This window comes from Haliotis cracherodii, unplaced genomic scaffold, assembly GCF_022045235.1.
Source record: "Haliotis cracherodii isolate W230 unplaced genomic scaffold, xgHalCrac1.p SCAF_5, whole genome shotgun sequence".
NCBI classification, from domain to species: domain Eukaryota; kingdom Metazoa; phylum Mollusca; class Gastropoda; order Lepetellida; family Haliotidae; genus Haliotis; species Haliotis cracherodii.
In genome coordinates this window covers 38203960-38227422 of record NW_027266308.1, presented here as the reverse complement: position 1 = coordinate 38227422, position 23463 = coordinate 38203960, and the positions used below count along the sequence as shown (strand labels likewise).

Sequence of the window (23463 nt, the reverse complement as noted above, 5' to 3'; positions counted from 1 at the left end):
GTTAATGCGTTAGGCTGTGATATGGGTATCTGCGTTAGCCTGTGATTTAGGCATGTGCGATACTCCGTAACATCGGCAAATGTGTTTGGCTGTGATATGGGCCTGTGCGTCAGCCTGTGATTTGGGCCTGTGCGATACCCTGTAATATCGACCAGTGCGTTAGCCCGTGAAATGGCCTGGGCCAATAGCCTGTAATATCGACTTGTGTTGGGTGGTATCCTGTGATCTTGGGACACATGCTTTGATGTCGTACCTTATCTTGCTTCAGTGTTTAAACGTTTCAACCCCTGTCCACTCCCTGCTAACTCAGTTACCAAGGTCACTGTCGGTAAACTCAAAATCAATATATATGACGCGACGTCGAATACAGGATGGAAAGTGGTGATATTAGTTTAGTAATATCTACGTTATAAATTTACACAGGTTTCACTTGACAACGCTTTGTCGGTGAATCAGCTACTTGTTTACATGTCTTATAAATGCCAGCCTCAAGTACCGTAATCTGTTATACTCATAACCAGCGCGGGGCGTGTTCTGGGAGTATTAAACGTGAAGTGTGGCCTCTATCAGATACCTCTTCACCGGTAAGATGGGGTCGAGTTACGTTGTTAGGTTGGCGCAATATCAGTTTGGAGACATGGAGACGGGACGGGGAGACGGAGATGGCACAGCATGCAGACAGGACTGGTTACCTATAGGGCGGGTAACAGGACGTAAAGACAGGCGACAGGGGAGACAAGACGCGGGGAGACAAAATGGGGAGACAGGAGAGGAGAAGGGGGACAGAACGGGGAGATGGAAGAGGAGGCGGGGAGACAGGAGAGGAGACGGGGAGTCAATATGGGGAGACAGGAGAGGAGACCGGGGACAGAACGGGGAGACAGGAGAGGAGAAGGGGGACAGAACGGGGAGATGGAAGAGGAGGCGGGGAGACAGGAGAGGAGACGGGGAGTCAATATGGGGAGACAGGAGAGGAGACGGGGGACAGAACGGGGAGACAGGAGAGGAGAAGGGGGACAGAACGGGGAGATGGAAGAGGAGGCGGGGGACAGAACGGGGAGACAGGAGAGGAGAAGGGGGACAGAACGGGGAGACAGGAGAGGAGAAGGGGGACAGAACCGGGAGATGGAAGAGGAGGCGGGGGATAGGAGAGGAGACGGGGAGACAATATGGGGAGACAAGAGAGGAGAAGGGGGACAGAACGGGGAGATGGAAGAGGAGGCGGGGAGACAGGAGAGGAGACGGGGAGTCAATATGGGGAGACAGGAGAGGAGACCGGGGACAGAACAGGGAGACAGAAGAGGAGACGGGGGACAGAACGGGGAGATGGAAGAGGAGGCGGGGAGACAGGAGAGGAGACGGGGAGACAATATGGGGAGACAGGAGAGGAGACGGGGGACAGAACGGGGAGACAGGAGAGGAGACGGGGGACAGAACGGGGAGACAGGAGAGGAGACGGGGGACAGAACGGGGAGACAGGAGTGGAGAAGGGGGACAGAACGGGGAGATGGAAGAGGAGGCGGGGGACAGGAGAGGAGACGGGGAGACAATATGGGGAGACAGGAGAGGAGACGGGGAGACAATATGTGGAGAAGGGGGACAGGAGATGGGACGGGAAGACACAGTCTGCAAAATAAGTGCATCTTTCTAAGGCAAAGGTGTCCACCAGCCAATGTCGACGTGATACAGGCGACTGGACGTTCCTGCCTCTGGAAGATGCTACTGGTGAAAAAGGGCGAGTTCTACAATAGTTTGCCAGCAGTTTCTGATATGACATTTATGTAATGATATACACGTAATGTATTGTTTACACTTTACGCAGTGTCTTAACCCATCATACAATGCTCCACATGGCGTCATCTATTTCCTCCAACATGATTGATTGAACTTTGAAAGTTTGATAGATGCTCGGGGTTCCCCTTACTTATGAGGAGCACGGGTCGGCCAAGAGTCTAAGACGCCGCATGGTGTGCAGTTGCCTTATTTGACTACACCGCCAACCCATGATCTTGGGTTCGAATCCCGGTTCACCCTGATTATGATTCTAGGTCTGTCAGCACCTTTATCAAAGTGGTAAACGTCTAAGACCTGTATCACATCGACCCTTCCTTCCACATCAAGCTGACACGCCGTGATACAACTGGAATACTGGTCAAAGCGGTGTTAAACCAAACTCACTCACTCGCCTTACAGTATGTGGTGCGTTACGATTAACAAACTACTTTATAGCACTAGCATCGCAATTCGGTGTTCTCGTTACAATTTATGGTGATAAATCATCGATTTCAGAAAGTCTGTGATTATGTTCACGGATTGGAATATAATAGGCTAACAATTATTCCAGATGATTTTGCACGACAACCAATACTATCATTTTGTAATTTAAATCAATCTATAAAGAAAACTCAAAACATATAAAATGGTCGCGAATACATTGAAGTTTCACTGACCAAGAGACGATCCATATGATACATTGACATTGACACATCCAAGGTGTGTGTGTGTGTGTGTGTGTGTGTGTGTGTGTGTGTGTCTTTTGGCAATATTTGATTGAATAAACCATTAATAATTTTACTTCTTTCGGCTTTATTTTGGTCTAATTATCAAAATGTGTACAGGCAGGAATACTTTAATACTTTTTAAAGAATTAGAGATTGATTTCCTAATGCAGCCTGCCAGGAAAGCAGTTGACCCCTGTAATATCGGTGCACGTATTCAACACGCGCGCGTTATCCCGAGTTCAATTAAAACCTGCGTCAATGTACTAATACAATTACTCCTTGTGACCCGGGGTCAGCCCTGATGTGGTGCAGCGATAACATTATACCCCGACAGGTATAGCCACTTAATCTTATCCCGAGGTTACAAACTTTCACGAGCCGTGTGTATATGACTTGGGTTGAATTCAGAGGGAAGGTCAATATTTACCCATACTACTCTCAGTTGAGAATTGTCCGGGCTTGCCTATTATGTTATAAACAACGCTGAGCGAGTGTTATTGCTATTTGAATGGCTTTTAACTGATAGGCGAGACGTAATAAATACTAGAGCATAAGTATATCGAACCTATATGAAATAATACGTAAGGCAATGGTTCTGGTGCATCATATAAGGCGCTGAGATTATACATACCTTATATGAATGAAAACGCAAAACATACATATGTTTTATCGTTTCACGTTTTGACTGAGTATGGTTTTACGCCGCTTTTAGCAATATTCCAGCAATATCACGGCGGGGGACACCAGAAATGGGCTTCTCACATTGTACCCATGTCGGGAATCGAACCCGGGTCTTCGGCGTGACGAGCGAACGCTTTAACCATTAGGCTACCTGACCGCCCCTGTTTCACTTTTTGAGGCAATGCGTACCTTATATGAACATGAACAGTCACTGTGAACCATGTTTGGAGAAAAGTCAAAAGGTGTATTGAGCGAGTTGGTTTGGTTTAATCCCGTTTTCAACAGTATATAAGTTATATTACGGCATATCAGCTTGATGTGGGAGGAAACCCCGAAATGATACAGGCCTTTGACATTTACAATTTTGCGAAAACCAAGAGCACGGGAAAATCTACAAACATAATCAGGGCGAATCTCGATTCGAAGCCACAATAATAGGTTTCTGACACGACTAGGGCACGTAACTCTGCAGAGCAAAATGCGTCGCGTTCGACCACTGACCACACGTGTCCCTTTTATGGTGAATCGGACACGGAGTCACACTACCAAGCGTGTATGAACGTTATACGTATGTAGCGACCGGAAGTGTCACAAACAGTCCACAATTTCGAAAAACTCCATTACCTGCAATAATGCTCCCGGTTGACTCTAAAACATCTTGCGATTTATATGCGGAATAAGAATTAGTTAATACTTTGGGGGAGAAACATACTGAATATAATTTACGGGTATATTTCTATGTTCCATCCCGAATAAATATCTCACATTATTTAAATTCTACATTATAAATCGAAAATATCTTGAGAATTTCATTTTGTATTCGTCAAATATTGGAATATATACGGTATGAGGAGGAATCGCCCACAGAATCCTTGTTCTGTGCCAAGGAAATATGAACGAAAGCGTACACTCGTCAGGAACATGATCGTCTCTATTACACACACAACCACCTTACAGATAAATCGTATTGACAAGAGTAAACATTAAGACATGATTTGTTGTATTTGCGTTTGTCAACGTGACTGCCAACACATATTTGTGAAATCTATACGGCCAAATATTCCTTTAAAGTCTAGAGATATAATTCTCTCGCTTTGGACATCACACAAGGCTAATACTTTTATCGATCTAAAACATGACGATATGTGTTTACCGGAAAACAAAAAGGCAGCGTCATCAACCGAGCAGATTTAGTATGAATCAAGGTCAATATACCATAAGAGGCAAAAGAATGCATTTCACTGATGAGATTAAAGTAACTTTACTCTACCCAAAAGTGTGTGGAATATGTTACTACTGTTTTCTTATAAGATACAAACGCATCCATTAAAGGAGAGTTTTAAAACGAAAACAAGTTCGTCGGTAGAGCCTTTAAAACCACCCACTCATGAATTTTAGTCCACTTAAGCCCACTGTAGATTTAAAAGCTCCACATGCGTCATTATACACATGCACGACGTGTGTGTGATACCGTATTGGTTTTGGTAGCAGTTCAGGATCGGTGCTGGTTAACATTGTGTGTTAGGGATGTGAGTTTTTATCCGACATCGAACCTTTGAACTGCCCCGTATTGACATAATAATGTATGGACGGATTTCCCAAACTTTACACAGCATCACGATGATCCTGTGACGTCAACCTAAACAAATATTGGCTACGTGTGTTTCACACGAAGAGAGTTAACGGTTAATAGCATCAAAGGTTTTATAGACAATCATAACTTCGTGATACCTTAAACTTCAACTGATATCTTAGCTCCACAGGAACTCGTTATTGGTCAGTAAATATAAATATAGATATTTACCCCCTATACGTACTTACACATAGGGTATATATTTTTATTTACTGACCAATAACTAGTCCCTGTGCTTAGATCTGTCATATGGAAACAACATGGTAGAATAACAAGCTAGTGTCCAATATATTTTATGTCACAAATCCTCTATTGTGTAATCAAGGCATATCGATATGGGTGAGTACAATTTGTGAAGCCCATGTCTGGTGTCCCCGTCGTATTATTGCTTGAATACTGCAAAAAGCGGCGTAAAACCATACTCACGCAATCACTCACTATCGATCTGGGCCACGTTCCACAAAGGGATCTCAGCGCTACGACTGTGTTAAGTTAAGTTACAGAGGCTGGGAGTAACGACAATCGTAAAGCTAAACTCTTTTTGTGGAACAGGGACCCGGTGAAGGGAAGGAAACGGTCATGTCACATGTCGCTATAACGGTTACAGTAACTTACGGTTAAAACGAACTCAATGGGACCACTAATTTTAGTTCGTTATAACCGTAGTCCGTCATAATATATATACAGCATATATACAGCGCATGGACGGGACCAAAAATCATTGAGTGAGTGAGTTGGGGCTTACGCCTCATTTAATGATAGTCCCGTCATGTCACGTTGGGGACACCAGATTGGCTTCACACACTGTACCCATGTGGGAATAAAACCCTGACCTTCGGCGTGACAAGCGAACGCTTTAACCACTTAGCTACCCCACCGCCTAAGGAACACAAGACGTGAACATTACGTCAAATGGCACTGCTCGAAATACACTTGCCTTCGTCACATCCGGCTTTATTAGAACCGGAGTTGATTGACTGAAACTCCCAAAGAAATGTGGGCATTGTGGGGACATCCACTTTACACACGATAGACCTCGATGGTCATAAAAATGCCCTCGACCTATCCAGCTTCGTTAGACCAGGAATTGACTGAACGAAACTTCCAAGGCCAGGACAAAGCTTCAAAACATACAATTGCATTCTCGAAACAAAAACCGAAGCCAAACAATTATTTTGTGACTTAGAATAATATATTTCAGAACATCCAACATGTCCGCTGAACGATTTCTGTTGAGGACTAATTATTTTTTCCAGCATCTCCCCATAGAAGACCAAATGCTCAGCTTCAAAGTCAGCGATGAAGAATGGTGGCGCTAAGATCGCTTCGGGGCACGATGACAAGGATGTAAGGGAACGGTCACATTAAACACCTTGTACCTTCTACATATTCCGACCAACACGCTCTCTTCTGGTGAATAGTTTAACCGCCAGTTTGCATTATTAAGGAGTGTTATATGACACACTCAATATCACAGGCATTAATGCAATGTGTCTTTACCTGAATCAACCTCGAGGGAATGAAGACAGAACATCTTCCTGAAGATTGTTAAACTGAACACATCAGGACTTTCACTCATAATACGTAGCAAACACGTTCCCTACAACAGAGAAAGTGGGCGTCTCGAACATAGCCGAGGCAAAGTTGTCCTTGCTGGGATCCCATAAACACCTGCTGGCGTGGTTGAGACCCTGTTCACGCTTTTCTACCACTGTAACATAGGACACGATCTTGTATCGGGACAATCCGGAGGTCTTCACCCTTTCCTTGATCAGGTCGGCCAGCGTCTTCGTGAGATGGGGGAAGCTTTTACTGTTGTAGTCCTTCCCGGAAAGGTAGGATTCCAGGATGCCGTATATGATCTGTTGGCACTTCCGGGTGGAGAATTTTCCTTCCTCTTCCGGTTCCATCTTGTAGGTATTCTCATAGCCGACCTTCTCCTCAATCGGGCCGCCGAAGGTTCGCGAGTACACCATGGCCCGGAGCCGGGTCTTGAGCCTGGAGTAACGGGTCCTATTGCTGGTGTCGGATCTGCTGCTTCTGTCACTCATCCTGTCGGACCACGTTCTGCGCCTGTCCGGTCTTCTACTTCCGGTGTCCATCGCGGAGTGGTTACCTTGCTAAGAGACGTCGCAGAAGATTAGCTTCAGTCCTTTGCTGGGTAGACGGTTGTCTTTGAGTGTGATGAAATGTGTCCTGGAAACTATCTGGAAAACTTTCAGTTGCCGGAAAACACGTCACGAAGGATCGTAATGACAACCGACTTCAAATTGTGTAAACCACTTTAAATTTAATACCAATCTGTCTAAACTGGCCACTTTTGTCCCATTAAATATCGTTAGTTAAAAAACCGCTGTCAAAGTTCATCTAGATTGAAAATTCAAAGACACAGCACCTGTAAGGGTCCAATCCCCGTTGAACTGTTGAGACGACTGACACCCAACTTTGACTATCCTCCGCGATCTTCAGACTGCTTTCTCTCGCTCTCGACAATGATAGATTTGCCCTCGACAGAGCCCAATTAAAGTGCGACCCCGCCCCTCCCGACCGCCCTGAGTCAATATTGTGGTCGCCCTGATCCGCTCACCTGTCGTAAACACCTGTACCTCACTGGTCGCAAGGTCGATCTGCAAGCGATATGCCTGTCACTCATAAAAGTCGCCGAGGTATTGTTGTTTTATTATTTAAGGTCGCTCAACGTCATGTTAATAGAATTGAGAGCTATTGCTCGACATTCTTGTTTGACTACATTGTGCCATTCTTTACTCTTGCATTACGTCCATTAAATAGTTTGTTGTGAAATAGAATAATGTTGTATAATGAATAAGGATTGTTAGGCTGGTTTGTTATTTGTAAATGTGGAAATGTCACGTACAAGGAATTACAATTAACTTAACCTGTCCTGTTTTGCCGAAAGATTACATATTTGATATCAACTGTTGAAAGGTGCTTTGTTTAGAGGAATAATTGTCGTAACTAAAGACCTAGAAATATTAAGACCCCCTGTGGACCTGGGCATAATAAATAGCCCCCCGTGCTTCCATGTTTAATGGACCAGGTGGTCACACTCGGTGATTTGGTTGACTGCGTATGATCATACCCCACGTGGAATATTGTCCATAGTATCAATCACTGGACTCGATTAATTATAGGCAGTTGTGATATGGAATATTTCAGACTGCTGCGTTTACTTAAAATACAAGAACATTATACCAATCCCAGGTTTATTTGACCTAAGACTATTTTTTAGGTCACCGTGATATTGCTGGAACACTGCGTAACAGATATAACAAGCATACAAAAAATACTCCGATAAACTCGGCCAGAGAACAGATACACACACAAAATTGTTCGACTTGAGATACACTGCCGGGCAAAAGAAAGTATACACCCATGTTTGATGGTAGTTCAATATGAAGCAAACAAGGTATCGTTATTCGATGGTGATGTATTTAATACGGGTGCCATAGATGTGTTTGGAACATTAACTTGCTGTGCTGCGGCGTCTTTTATACAACGTTTTGATAACGTTTCTAACTTTTGGGTAAAATCCAATTTTCAAGTGTATGTTTTCTCTCAACAAAATACTGATGAACTGGGCCAGATAACTGATACGCAATTAACTTCTTTCACGTCAGATATTGATAAAGAAGCTGCCTGTCGACCTTATACATGCTAGTCCATTACAGTTCGACTGACATTGCGGGACAGGTTGCGGATTTACAGGGGACACGGGTGGCCCAGTCGTCTAAGGCGCCGCTGTGCAGAGTTGCGTCCCTTTGGCACGCAAGAAACCTATGATTGTAGGTTCGAGTCCCGATTCGCCCCGATTATGTTTCTAGGTTTGTTAGCACCATACCCGTGCTCGTGGGTTTCACCAAAGTGGTAAACGTCAAAGACCTGCATCACTTCGGGCTTTCCTCCCACATTAAGCCGACACGCCACGATATAACTGGAATACTGTTAAAAGCAGCGTTAAACACAACTCACTCACTCACTCACTAAGGATTTACGACCGGACATACTTCCAATGCTTATCGCTTATCGCTAGGGATTTACTCACTGCTGTTACTATCTTTAATTTCATGCACGTACAAATAAAACTTTGATCATATGACGCTGTTTATTATAACGGAACCAAAGACATTATCTTTGAGTACAGAATAATTCAAAAATGAAAGTAACTGAATTTATTGGTAACAACTACTTAACGTGACGATGTGAACTTGGGCTCCACAAACTGAACAGTCATCTAATTGTATTCACAAAGACACCGTGAAGATAGATCAGGATATTATCCACAGATTAAAACAGAAAATGCAGCAAAAAGGGTTTGGGTGATCCTGGCAGACAGGTTATTTAGGCTCATCATCAGCTCAGGGCCCTTGCCGCTTCTACACGTAGCCCAGGAAGCGCTGCCTAGTCGACATCCCTACACTGCAGCCTTCTGCAATACCCAGATTGTCAGAAGGGCCGACTGTCAGTCAACAGATTAGGAGGTACCAAACCTAAGGCACCAAGAACAATGAGGAGTCAGACAACTTGGTATTTGGGATGCAAGCGTGAGGTTCGCATATTTGCCATGTTTTTCCCAAATTTTGTCAAGTCAATCACATTAGTGCCAGAAAGGACAAAAAGTTCAATGATATAAATAATTTCATTGGATTCATCAAAAAGGACAAGATCAGGTCTGTGTAAAAACATGGCGTGGCGGAGACGGTAATAAAAGGGTTCACTCACGTGGTGTAGTTTCGTGAATGACTACATTTCACAATCAATCGCAAATATTTGAGGGAAATATTACATGACTGAGAACTCTTATTTTCAAACAGCCGGATAGCATATCAGCTAAAATGGAATAAATTATGAATCCTTATGTCAACACAACTGGTTCGAAATGATACCACTACAACCTTTATTGTGGACACACACCAGGTCACTCTTGAACTCAAGTGGAAACTTGATATTGCTGGGGATATGAAAAATCAGATCCAAATAGTAATAAGCCTATAAACAATATCATTAGGGCCTATATTAAAATCTTGCCGACACAATTTTATTAATAATATACTGAACCGCAAAAGAAACGTCACCATGGATAGATATATGAGAAACCTTATTTGTCCAAACACTGTAAACATACTTTGAGACATATTAAAAAGATGAAACTTGGCAAAGCTGATCATATAGGTTGAAATTAAAATGTCAAATGTTCTTAAAGTGAAACACAACACTAGTCTCTGAGAAAATGGAATCACAAGTCAGTATCTCGTGTATCCGCCATGTGCATTGATGACCGCCGTGCAACGCCGATACATGGAAAAGATGAGGCGGTTGAGGAAGACCATAGGCACTTGAGCCCAATCTCCGAGGAACGCCTGACGCAGTTTAGCTGCAGTTGTCGGCCTTGGTCGGACGTCATTCAGCCGTCTTTGAATCTCGTCCCACAGGTCCTCAATGGGATTGACAACAAGCATCCGAATAACGTTACCCATGGCGTCGCAAGACTCTCTCTGCCATCTGCTGTTGAGATACAGTAACGGCCCTCGTCCGAGAAGACGCCTCTTCTCCACTGCTGGTGGCGCCAATGCTGATGCTGTGTTGCCAACTGAAGACGGTCCCGGCGATGACGTGGTGTCAGAATGGGTCCTCCGTGTGGCCTGCGACAGTTGAGGTGTCTGCTTGTCAATCGTCGACGCACGGTGTCCCTACTAATGTGTCCCTGGTTTGTCCCCTGGTCTGCAGAGCAGTTTCTACAGCAGTAACAAAGCGATCTTGAAGATGCTGTTGCCCAATCTGACGATCCTGACGTCGGGTGGTGACTTGAAATGCATTGGCTACTTGCCGGGCGGTTTCTCCAGCTGCAATCAAGTCCAAGGGCTTGATGTCGCTGATTTCTTGTCAATCTTGGCATGTGGTAGCAATTCAATAACGAATGAATGTTATCCAATCTGGGTGGATTTTTATAGGGCAAAAAATGGGGGAACGCATGTGCATTTCAATTTTCACGGAACTCACGTGCATCGGGTTACCATGGCCGTTGCCGTGATGCGTTTGGGCGATCGGTTTTATTGTCATCTACAAGGTAATGTTAAATTTTTAAAACTTTGAAAAAATTACCCAGATATTCAAATGACAGCTTTTCATGCAATGTTACTTGGGGTGACGTTTCTTTTGCGGTTCAGTATATTTGAGGCATGCCAATTTCACACATTAACATCACACATCAATTTAGCGCATTCTTAGTGAAACGTCATGATAAAACACAGAATAACAAACATTGCTGTTCATGATATCGAATAACTATTTCATCGTTTTCGAGATGAGGAGGAGTTACCCTTCTTAGCCGTGCAAGAATACGAATTCCTGAATCGCCAATTTTTTATTGTTGGTTCGTCATCATTGTTCGTTGGTTTTGGTAAACGCCAAGGGCCTGATACACATCGGGCTTTCCTTCCACAACAAGCTGACGCGCCGTGATATACTGTAACTGTTAAACAGTAAAACACACTCACTCACGTTCTGAAATAGTGTCCAAAGCAGTGATCTTCCGAAACTCATCAACAATGCGACATCGCTACTTCCGGGGGTGAGCGTACGCCCGTAGAGCGGAAGGTCCGGGGTTCGATCCCCGGCCGCGTCACACCAAAAGACGTTTTAGATGGTACTTGTTGTTACCCTGCCTGGCGCCCGGCATTAAGGGTCTGTACTAGTCCGGACTGGTGCCGATTTATAGTGCTAGCCAACTGATATACATACCATGCCGCAGTTTAACATGGATACCCCACTCCGAGCCGACCAGTCGACGCAGAGCGTCAGACAGGGTAACAACAAGTACCATCTCTTAACGTCATCTCTTGGTATGACGAGGCCGGGTATTGAACCCCAGACCTTCAGCTCTCCGTGTGGACGTTCTATCACTTGACCTCGGAGGCGGTTACGTAGGGTGTCATTCCAGACTTTGATATTTACTTTTAAGGAAGGTCGATAAATTTCCGTTGGCCATTATTTCTTTCAGTCTTATTGATTCTGCTTAATTAACAGTTACAGTGGTACAGTTATTTACTTGATTTCATTCATTGTTTGTCTATGATAACTAGCGATGCGGCGTCTGCAACACGAGGAACGTCTACGGGGTATTGGCATACTGGAAGCCGGCAGATGTCAGCGTGCAGTCGCCAATACGTTCATTGTTACACAGTCTGCGATTAGCAGACTATGGAACAGGTACCAACCAACCCCAAATGTTGACGATCGACCCCGTTCTGGGTGTCTCAGACCAACGACAAGAGTACAGGATCGATTGATCCGAAGCGAGGCTGTACGAAATCGGAGAGCTCAAACGGCGAATAATTGCTGCAAACTTTCATCAGGCTACTGGAGTTACGAGTCAGACGATTAGGAATCGTCAACATTTAGTTCTTCTCCATGCCCACAAATCATCATAATGCCAAAAGACGTCATGGTGTACACAACGTCGAAACTGGTCATGTGTCATGTTTCCAGAATAGTCCTATTCACTTCATAGGTGTGGTCGTGTCTGACAATGTCAACCCGAGACTTCGATAGAGATCTGGTGGTGGATCGGTGATGGTGTGGGGTGGCATCACTTTGACTGAGCGAACACCGATCCCTTTTGTGCAAGGAATGGTCACTGGGCAGTACTATCGGGACAATATACTAATACCCTTTGTTGTCCCGTTTACAAGATGTGTGGGTCGACGTCTTGTCTTCCATGCTCACCTCCAGCACAACATCCTTAGAATGCCATGGCAGCAATGAACCCATACCTCCCACCCCCTCCCCCATACGTCTGGGACATGATAGGGAGACGACATAGACTGCCGATCACGTTGACTGAAGACAGGCTCCCTCAAATCACCATTCGGAGCATCATACCGACAATGCCTCGTCGAGTGAATGAATTGTTGACAAATCGTGACAGTATAACACACTGCTGATCCTAAAACGACAACTTTGAAATTTCCCGTCTTACCCCTATCGTCCTTCATATTGCAACAGTTTCGCAGGCGTCAATCAACAGGGAAAGTAAGTGTGTTATACCCCTTCCTGTTTAATCCCAAGTGTCTGTGGTATCTTATAGAATCAATCCACCTGTACCAAAGTCCCAAAAATACGAAAACATCAACAATCTTTAAATATATTTAATATGCAACAACAGAACTTTACAACACCTTGTACTCTCAATTTGTACAGTGTCACAAGGTCAACGTGATTTGCACCCACAACTGTACACACCACACAGGTGCGCCATGGGAGCAGGTGCGAGCTGCTTTCACAAGGAACACACGCGCATGATAGTAACCAGACGAGCATATATGGACCACCAAGTCCCTGCAGCGACCCCCATAAGAAGCAATACGGTACCTTAACAACTTGTCAGTATGGTCCGACTTTTTCTATCTTTTTATGGCTTCCGGATTTTGATAGTGAAATATTTGGTAAGTCAAAAAAAAATATAAAAAATTAAAATGTATTACAGGATTTTTCTTCTCAAAATTTCATTTGATAAAAAAATCATTCTTGTTCTGGTTTGGGTCTTTATAAACATTATAAAAGTTAAATCTGACAAGCATTTCACTGTCATTTTATTGTCAAGGCGATCTTTAGTCAGTTTTATAAAACAAATTAAATATGTCATTCTGATCATTTATTTTCTTCTGAATTTTCAATAATTAAGGTTGGCAAAACCATAAACCAAGCATAGAAAATGTAAGACCTAGACATGTTATAAATCATTGTCTGTTGTCTTATTCAGCTAGAATATATATTTCCCACTATTGCAGAACACCAATTGTACAAATCATGCTAGCCAACAGGTGAGCATATCATAAATACATGGTCTGAAGCATGGTCAATGAATTAATTCAAATCTCCTTACACTGCTTTTAACACAGTTTTAAAAGTTCCTGCACATGTTTATCTGGTACACTAGTTAATTTCAATTTATTGTGGGAATAAAAGCAAAATGAAAGACGATTCCGATATATCATGAGCAAGTGTTATGAATATATCAAGGACAGGATGAACCTTAGAACTGAGCCCAACAACACTGCAACAGCCCAAAGTGGGTGGGTACTGCAGAGGACACAAGAAGGCTATACCATCCATCGGTGGATTCAAACCCAGATCTTCACCCAGACAAGTGAACACATGAACCACAAGGCTACATTACAACCCCATAACCAGGTCCATCTCACTAAAATCAGATCTTAGTTCTTGCTACCAGTAAACAAATATCGGAGGACATCCCATTACAGGTCACCTCAGAAGGACCTTTCATCTGACCAAATAGGGGTCGCTTACCAGATCATGAAAGAGACAGTCAGAATGTGTTTTCTAATCATGCAACCTCAAAAATTGAAACAGGTGCATTCCGAATGACAGTTACAGGCTTAATGACTCAATCCATACAATCTAGGTCATCTATTAGCCATTCCAGAACGTTTGTTTGTTCAGTTTTCAAATTCAAAACAGTTGCCAGATTGAAACTAGTGCCGTGAAGCATTAGAAAGCTACCTTCTGATTGGCTAATGTTGACTTCTTGTCAGCCATTCCATTGGTTGGTAAAGGATTCTGAAAGATTGGTCTGATCTTTGTTTAGCTGTAGTAGCAAGAACTAAGATCTGATTTGAATGAGATTGATAGCCAGGTATACCAGTTACATTGAGTAGTACTATAGTAATGGGTACTGCTGTACAGGATCTAGCTGAGGACTTCAGCACTTCACAGTACAAGCCAATTATGTGTGTAACAATGCGTATTCATTATTGAAAACCATGAGCAACTCTATGCAGGGTGATAAACACAGCAATGAAGGCAGAACAGTGACAATGTCACCATGGTAACAAACACAAGGACAAGTAAAATCGATATGGAAATGGAATATATTACAAAATGGTTGTGTTTAGGACACACTATATGAGTAACATAACACCATGTAATGAGAGACAAGTATTTAAGCAGATGGTTATGCACAAGAATCTAAAGTACAGATTAACAATAAAATCTTATGGGTTTTTTTTACAATCAAACACCTTTTATAATAGACAAAAATGAATTTGTTTAATTGTAAAAAAACATAACCAGAAAGATGGATTTTTGTGGATGTTTCGTCTATACAATAACATTATCAACATTATTACTTATTAATAGGGAAATGACTTCAAATACTGCACAAAACAAAAATGGAAACCAGAATGTATTTATGTATTATCATGCCATGCTTACCAATTAAATACTATCCAATATGTCTGTCAGAAAACCATTACACGTTTTCATTCATTCTTATTGGATGTTTTGTTCTTTGATGCTTATTAGATGTTTGGCTTTGTACTTGAATACTTCACATCAATGCGTCTTAACCATGTCCATCCCTATGTAAACAGTATAATAATAATGCTGATTACAATTTATGACTCAAAGTCACAATTCACAAACATGTATGGCTCAATCAACTGAGCAGTCACATGAAGCACCAAGACAACCTCCCTGGGATCGTGTCGTGGCCATTCAAGATCAGTAACAGTGTTCCATACCAAATCATTTCCACATCATTGCGCATATTTCCACACCACACAGGGGCATGATCAAAGCGCTATCATTACCCCGGTCACTGGATCAGTGTGCACTCAACAATCATTCTCAACCCCCTGGGGAGCATACAAACCAAGCTGCCTGGTAAGGTGCTAGAAGGTTAACAACCACATTGCCATCACATCCTACCGGGTACCCATTCAATGCTGGGTGAACTTGTATTTCATGTACAAGGACAGATATGATTGAAGAATAATAACAGATAATATTTCTGGCATCTGAAAGCAGTGATTGCTGCAGACATAGGATTGATGATTGTACATGACTTCACATCACTGGTGTTGTGATCCCCGTACTTGTGGTACATCAGGAACCAGCCTTAGTCACAAAATAGAACATTTACTACAGTTAACAAAACACTTCTTTCTACACACACCAGGTGTCACATCATTGACGCTGAAAGATTGATAATGTGATATGATCATTTTGTTTTCTTAATTTACATTCGATTATGAGCCTATCATGCCTACACTGATAAAAAAAACCTAATTTCTATTTAACCTTCTGTGAGTTGATCAGACTGAAAGTGTTTTTAAAAAACAACTCTGAATGATAATTATGATTTAAATTGGAAACCACCTTTTTGCCCTTTCTCAACTTTATTTATTCCTAGAAACAAAAAATATTAAACAAGTTATTAAATGAAGACTGGCATTTCCCTCTTAAATATGTGACATACTGGGAGACAATTCTGAAATGAACTTTGTCATATCCCAAATTGTACCTCACTTAAAATGTATATAACAAGGTTTTAATGGTTATGGCTTGCAACCAATCTAAAAACATGTGTTCAATTTTGAATTAAAGGCAAACGAGAAAGAATATAAAATTAAGCATGAAAAAGCTCATACTAATTCCAGAAAACCCTCAGTAATTACAGACAACCAATGCAACCACAATTGCTTCAAACAGTGTGATGATGTTTGATGGACAATAAATAGAAAGTGTTAGAAATGTAATAAATACATCTGGAATTGCCGGACAATCATGACATACACAAGTATCCGTGGCAACAAGGAAAGCCACCCATCTTATAACATGATACATGTACTAATGTTATCACCATACTACATCCTGAACCCCTCTCTGTACAACATAGGATGAAAATTCTCCTCTACAAAACCCAACATAAAGCAAAACCTATCTTGGAACCCATTCAAAGACTGACTACTTTTGAGCTTCAGCCTGGAGTTTTTCTTCCTTCCCACATTCATTCAATCGACATTCAAACATAAACTGTTCTCTCCATGAGATAGGTGAGTGAGTGAGTTGGGTTTAACGCTGCTTCCAACAGTATTCCAGTCATATCATGGCGTGTCAGCTTAATGTGGGAGGAAAGCCCAAATTGATGCACGTATCAGACGTTCACCACTTCAGTAAAACCCACGAGCACAGGTATGGTGCTGACAAACCTAGAAACATAATTGGGGCGAACCGGGATTCGAACCCACAATCATAGGTTTCTGGCGTGCCCAAGGGACGCAACTCTGCACAGCGAATCACAGCGCCTTAGACGTGCCCCCCTCCACATGTGCATGAATATAAGACCAGCTTGTGACTGGACTAATAGGTTAGTGTCACAGAAATTATTCAAGCTTCAAGAAGTTCAGTCAGTTCTTACTAGTCACAGCTTCGCAGAAAGAAAAAGAGAAAAAAATGAAGTATAACTGCCGACTTCATAACAATTTATATTTCAGAAAGACAGGTTAGATTTTAAAAAGATGATGTTCTGGTTGTTTCAGAATACTGAAAAATGCCCAAAATGCTGTGACCCACAAACCTGAGAAGGCAGACTAGAACGTCTTGACTTTACAAAGTTTTGACTAAGCTATCAAAATGGTTAGTTACACACAGCTTTTTACATGGCATACTGAACTGTAGAAAACACAACTTATAAAAATAATAACACATGAGTCTACAAACATCAAAAGAAATCAGCGCAAAACTTGAAGATTGAAAAACACATAATTACATAAATAGTGAACTGTTGTCTTGTATTTCGCCATGGAAGCAATACACATCTAATGGTGAATGTTTATCGTAATGTATGTTTACTTGACCACACTCACACAAAGGTTTAACCCGATACAATAACACTCGGAGATCCTGTTCCGGAATAAGTGTAATGATTGAGTGAGCTAGCGATATATATCGGAATTGGCCATGGTCTGATGGCAAATTACCAAAGACACATTAAAATATCATAGTGAACATCGATGCTGATCTATTGTCAGTATCAATAGACATTAATCATTTACTTTTCCCATTGTAGTGATAACAAATACACCTTGCAAAGTTTACATTCAGAATATGTTCATAATTTTGAGAAAATAATCATATCTCCTTCACAACTTCCCAGCATTTGTAAGTACTTGTCATATTGAAAAATAACAGTAAATCTATTTTGTTGGACAGTAGATTCTCTTATCACGTTTGGAACTGTTGCATCACTCCTTCGATAGTCACCCCATGTCCGGACCCTGTCGGCAAGCAGAACCACCTTTCGGACATTTACTGTACGGAAAACATATCCTACTCAAAACAAGTTAAACAACACCTACTATTGGAAGGCTATGTTGCAACACCAACCAACCCTGACAGATTAACTATCGTCATATGAAACAATCTGGTTCTCCTTAAAGTCTTTTGAGCAGCATACATGTATCCACAAAGCGTCAGAACTCTTACAAATGAGTCATTTATCCAGAATTTTGTAAATCTGGATGGAAATTACCATCCAGATTCATGCGATTTGACAGTTCCTGGGTACAACAAGCAAATGCTGTGTGTATGGTCATGATCAAAAGACACTGGTGTTGGTAATAATAAGCTGATTCAGCAGAAAGGTGTAGCCAGATCACATTTTAACACTAATGGTGATGGTTTCAGTGAAAGCCACACAGTTGGAAAAACCGCTCCCTTACCTACTTGTACATTCATGACAACATGAGAGCAGCAGTTATAGAACAAAGGATGAATATCTTGATCATGTTGCTCTCAAACAGACGGAACTCTTTACTTCCTCCCTACAAGTACATACATTGGCAATAAATGAGTGATGAGTTTATAAATCTTTCTGCCCTTTATGGAAGTAATAATAAGCTACACATGTATCAGGCATAAGACCAGCCCTCCACCCCAACCCATATCTTTCACTTTAGGTTATACTGAGATTCGGGTAGATCTAAGCTATAAACAATTTAAGATAAACAAGCCCTGAAAATCAAACTATTCAAGCTTGTGTGTCAAGAACTTTAGAATGTGTAAAGCATGCTCATTCAAGAACATTATGGTCAATAAGCTATCTTGAAAACACTGCCCAGATGCCAACTACACTTAACAAATCCCTGTTATCATGGTTGTCTCCAGATAGAGAGCTAAATACTGGACATGACCAACACCCTTCCACTTACACATATGATATCATTTCTGTGAATATCAACATTTACAAATTTGTAACATTTTTTAATTAAATAGCTGCATGAGCTGGGAGATCCATTTCACACATGTAAAAAAGGAGGATTTTTTTTCTCTCTTCCAGCCAAATTGATCTACTTATTCAGAAGTGAAAAAAGCTTTGAAGTCTGTCAACATAGAAAGGGAAGTAACTCTGACTTTCAGTTTAAAGTCGGTCCATATCTCAATAGTGTCAGATATGGAATGGATGCTACCCTTCTATTGACTCATAAAACAAGACTTCAAAATATGTTATTTTATTTCCAGAAAAATAATCGTAAAAGATGTAGCATAAAAATGTGTTCCCACCAGTAATGAAGACATTTAATCTATGCACTCCTTGGCTCCATTTAGTCTAAAGATTTGTTCAAGAGCAATTCCTGCTAGTAAGTTGGTATCCGTGTGATAAACATGAAAATCAAGGGTATGCATGTGTATTATCTACATGAGTTTGTGTGACAGAGGAAGGGTGCTGGGCAATTGTGTCTGTATTGTCATATATTATCTCTTTCACTCAAGATCATCACACTCAAGCCTCATCACCCACACAGAATCTTGTTACCTACTGGTGCCAACCCTGCCCCCTACCGTGAATAATACACTCTGTAATACAAAGTTTTGGACCTCCATAATGAGTAGGAATTGTCAAACTTCAGTAAGTAGACACCCCTCCCGGGGTAGGTGTGGCTGCCGCAGTAGACCTCCTCATGGCAGTCGCGGCGGTAGATTGGAATTATTTCATCTGTCGGTGGACGATTATCTTGCTTCTTCCCTTTCTCAATATCTCCCTTGACATCTGGAACAAACAGATTCATGTGACATAAAGTTTGTGTTCATGCCTTCCAAGTCTGATCTCATCTCCCATCACAAGTCACACCCCATTCCCTATCCCTAGTCTGACCTCACTCACCTATTCAAAATGTCACCATAAACCACCCGTCCCAAGTCTCACCTCACTCCCCATCCCAAATCTCATCCGACTCCTGATCCTAAATCTCACCTCACTTCTGATCCCAAATCTCACCTCACTCCCCATCCCAAATCTCACCTCTCTCCATCCATCCTAAATCTCACCTCACTCCCCATCCTAAATCTCACCTCACTCCTGATCCCAAATCTCACCTCACTCCCCATTCCAAATCTCATCTCACTCCTGATCCTCAATTTCACCTCACTCCCCATCCCAAATTTCACCTCACTCCCCATCCCAAATCTCATCCGACTCCTGATCCTCAATCTCACCTCACTCCCCATCCCCAATCTCACCTCACTCCTGATCCCAAATCTCATCCGACTCCTGATCCTAAATCTCACCTCACTCCCCATCCCAAATCTCACCTCACTCCCCATCCCAAATCTCACCTCACTCCCCATCCCAAATCTCACCTCACACCCGATCCCAAATCTCACCTCACTCCCCATCCCGAATCTCACCTCACTCGTCACTTCTCCAAATCCTAAACAAGACTACACTCCACCGTCTGTCTTATCATATTTTATATACCCCACCCCAGGTCTTGTGCTCATCCCCTCACCCCAAGCCTCCATCTGATGCTCCCTCCTCACCTGTGGCTTCACCGCCTCCCTCCTCCTCCTCGAACTCCTCCTCATCCGTGTCTTCTGACACGTGCACACTGACTGTGTTACTGGGAGCAATCGTCCATTCAAAGTACACACCAAACCCTATGTCATAGTAATCCGTTGCAAACTCCCAGAACAAGCACGAGCCATCTTCATGTGTTGGCACACGCACCTGCAACAGGTAACAATGTTCATGTAACCATGGTAACACTGACAGAGTTGTGCAGTGAGAGATTACTTCAATAACAACATAGTTAAAATAAAAGCCAGTTCAAAATCATTCGTAAATTAATAAATGTGCAATCTCATAGATACCATTGTCATCTCTTTATTAATATGCATTCAGTATAGATAAAGATATCCCCATACATTATGAATTGAAGAAAACATAAGCAATTGACAGCAACATTGAAAGCATCAGCAATACTCCACACCATCAGGGTCCGATGCAACATCATCATCCATGTGACACATCAACCACCTTTGTCCGCCTGTCCTTGTGACAAGCATTGGTCACTGCATGAATGGATAATTATTGCTTTACACTGCATCAGCAATTTTACAGCTATTCGCAACAAGAACCAGTTGATAAAGCATTGGTGACTGACGACCTTTCCAGACCTGGAGCTCTCATAGAGTACACAATGAAGGAATATCCCTAACCCACCACCACAATTATCCATTTGCACAAACAAATCAAAAACAAAAGACACAGCAACAAAATAAAACCAAAGTGATTGAAAATATTTTCCAATTGTTTGACATATTAGACAGCAATAGGGAGGCATGTTATTTTTGGTTGTATGTAAAAGTTATTGGAAAATCCTTCAAATGAAACGGTTTACATGTATAATGTGCCTTGAAATCCAAAACCCAAAATACTACTCCTAAAATGTTAAAGAACACCCAAGATGTTCGTATGACTATACTTCCTGTCAATAGTGTCATGGCCATGACAGATCAACTATAGTCATGTGAACAAATCGGGTGCTCTTTCACTTATTTTGAATAGTGTATATATTCATGTGCATCAACACTAGCACATATTGACAGATACAGCTGGAGAGAGCTGTTTACCATGTGTTTAGATTTCAGAGCACATTGTTCCTTTCACACTAGTCCTCCCCATAACCAATCCATCCTCGTTAATCCAGTGTATTATATCACCATTCCATTACGACAAACAACCTGGAACAATTCGCCACCATAGCTTCATTTCATAAGTCACCATCCCCATCTCTTCTGTCTCTAACCATGCTAACCTAGCACACTCATTCGTCACCACTTGCCCCTTTCCGTAACCTGCAAGAAGACTCGTCCCCCATCGATGAATGTTATGTGCGAAAATACGACAAACCAATCAGAATGCGCGTATGATTTCAAGTACTTCGTCAAAGAATCCCTCAGAATAATTTTTGATTCTACATATGTCTTGCATCTAAAAATTACACCCAAGACACAGTTAAATGTGTTCAATCATACTGTATAATTCCACACGTCCTTATGTGCTTTAAATTGCATGTGAAATATATATAATATATGGGGAAATATATGTGAACCATTACGCAACGAATTGACAATAGTTTTAGGTATGCCCGTTTGCGCTAAGACAGAACCCGGTCGCAAAAATGGCCACCAGAGGGGCACAAGTCGCTATTTGGCTTGACCCGGAATAACACGAGTTGGTCACGAATGCTAGCACACTATCTCCCTCGCTTAACTGGACTGCTCTTTTTATCATCATGCCATACAAATGGGGCTCAATACGAAGCTGTGGTGGTGAGTGGCTCCCGGATATTCATCCTGAGAGAAGACAGATGAAACATTGAATAACACACTGGATAATACAGGACTTCTCTAATCATGCTAATTCCTCCACCAGTTTCTTTTTCACAAGCTTTGCATGAAGAAGTGACAGTGATAACACCAAAGACGTTGCCTACTGCCTCCTGTGCTTCATATACCCTCCTAAGTTTGCACTGTCATTGCTTTGTCAGCCAAATGATTAAATGGAAAGTCTGTATTCGCGTTATTTCAACTTGTCAACTGTCACATCAGAAAGTTGCGAACATCTACTTCATAAAAACTCTTTGACGCTATTATTGTCTTAGCTACCAAAAACAAATAAGATATGCTAAAACATATAGCTCTTTCTGGAAAATCAGTTCATATTACATGACTAAGGGAGCTCCTAAACATCTGAATTTCTAAGAATGGAAACAAAAGAACTGAGCTGAAAGGCCAAGGGTTGGAGATAAGGTTACAAAAAAAGATTCACAGTAACTATGGTAACAAGGTCTGTGTACTTGTGCTTAGCAGTGTTAGAGCTGTAGGTTAGTGAGTGGAATGCTGATACACACTCCTCTACAAGATACTCACTGTAACTGTTTCTCCTGAGCCTATCTTAATTACAGAGTCCTTATCTTTACGTAGAGAATCCTTGAATTCTTTAATATCTTTGCGAGTCCACATGGAGGCTGCGGCAATGGGAGGTAACTCATCTAGAAACACCACAAAGCAAATGACACTGCGTTACTGAACATAAAAAGGTCAAACTACACACCGGTCAGTAACATGAAGTTGGGCAGCTATGAAACAATCAGGCTCCAGTGTACAATAAGAATACACCTGAATATAGGTGAAAGACCTTGGTTCCTACCTGACATAGAGACATATTATTCGGTTTAGTAAGCTCTGCTTATAATGGTTCACATGATACACCAAACTTTACTAAAAGGGATGCTTTGAGTATTCTTCGGGCTAGCAGGATCAAACGTTTGTGTCACAGACTGCCCAAGTAAAACAAGTTAAAGAGGCCACTGAAGTGGTAGAAACTAACAGTTTTAGTCCACTAGTCCTTATGATGATAACATATAGCAAAACCCTTAAAAAAAGGGGAAATTTTTACTCGTCCTTATGATACCTTAACTATTGGGCAGTTTGTCAAGGACTACAGGACTTGTGCCAATTTCCAAAGCTGGGCCAGGGTGGTGA

The 23463-nt window shown here is 42.0% G+C and overlaps 2 protein-coding genes across 2 annotated transcripts in view; both read right to left on the bottom strand.

Moving 5' to 3' along the window:
- Positions 1 to 6386: 6386 nt before the first annotated feature.
- LOC139444415 (dynein light chain Tctex-type protein 2B-like) lies at positions 6387 to 6917 on the bottom strand. The gene has a single exon (XM_071225387.1). It carries the CDS (start codon positions 6915 to 6917, stop codon positions 6387 to 6389), a length of 531 nt encoding a protein of 176 aa, XP_071081488.1.
- Positions 6918 to 12979: 6062 nt separating this feature from the next.
- LOC139444300 (Golgi resident protein GCP60-like) overlaps positions 12980 to 23463 on the bottom strand; it is a 30336-nt gene continuing 19852 nt past the window's right edge. Inside the window, exons 7-9 of the mRNA XM_071225232.1 lie at positions 22849 to 22970; positions 20455 to 20641; positions 12980 to 19684 (exon numbers count right to left, since the gene is read on the bottom strand). Coding sequence (XP_071081333.1) covers positions 19473 to 19684; positions 20455 to 20641; positions 22849 to 22970 — 521 coding nt within the window. The 3' untranslated portion in view covers positions 12980 to 19472. The remainder of the gene's footprint in view (positions 19685 to 20454; positions 20642 to 22848; positions 22971 to 23463) is intronic.

What these genes read in the sequence shown, in the direction of transcription:
- LOC139444415 (XM_071225387.1), bottom strand. Translation starts at nt 6,917, where the DNA reads ATGGACACCGGAAGTAGAAGACCGGACAGGCGCAGAACGTGGTCCGAC.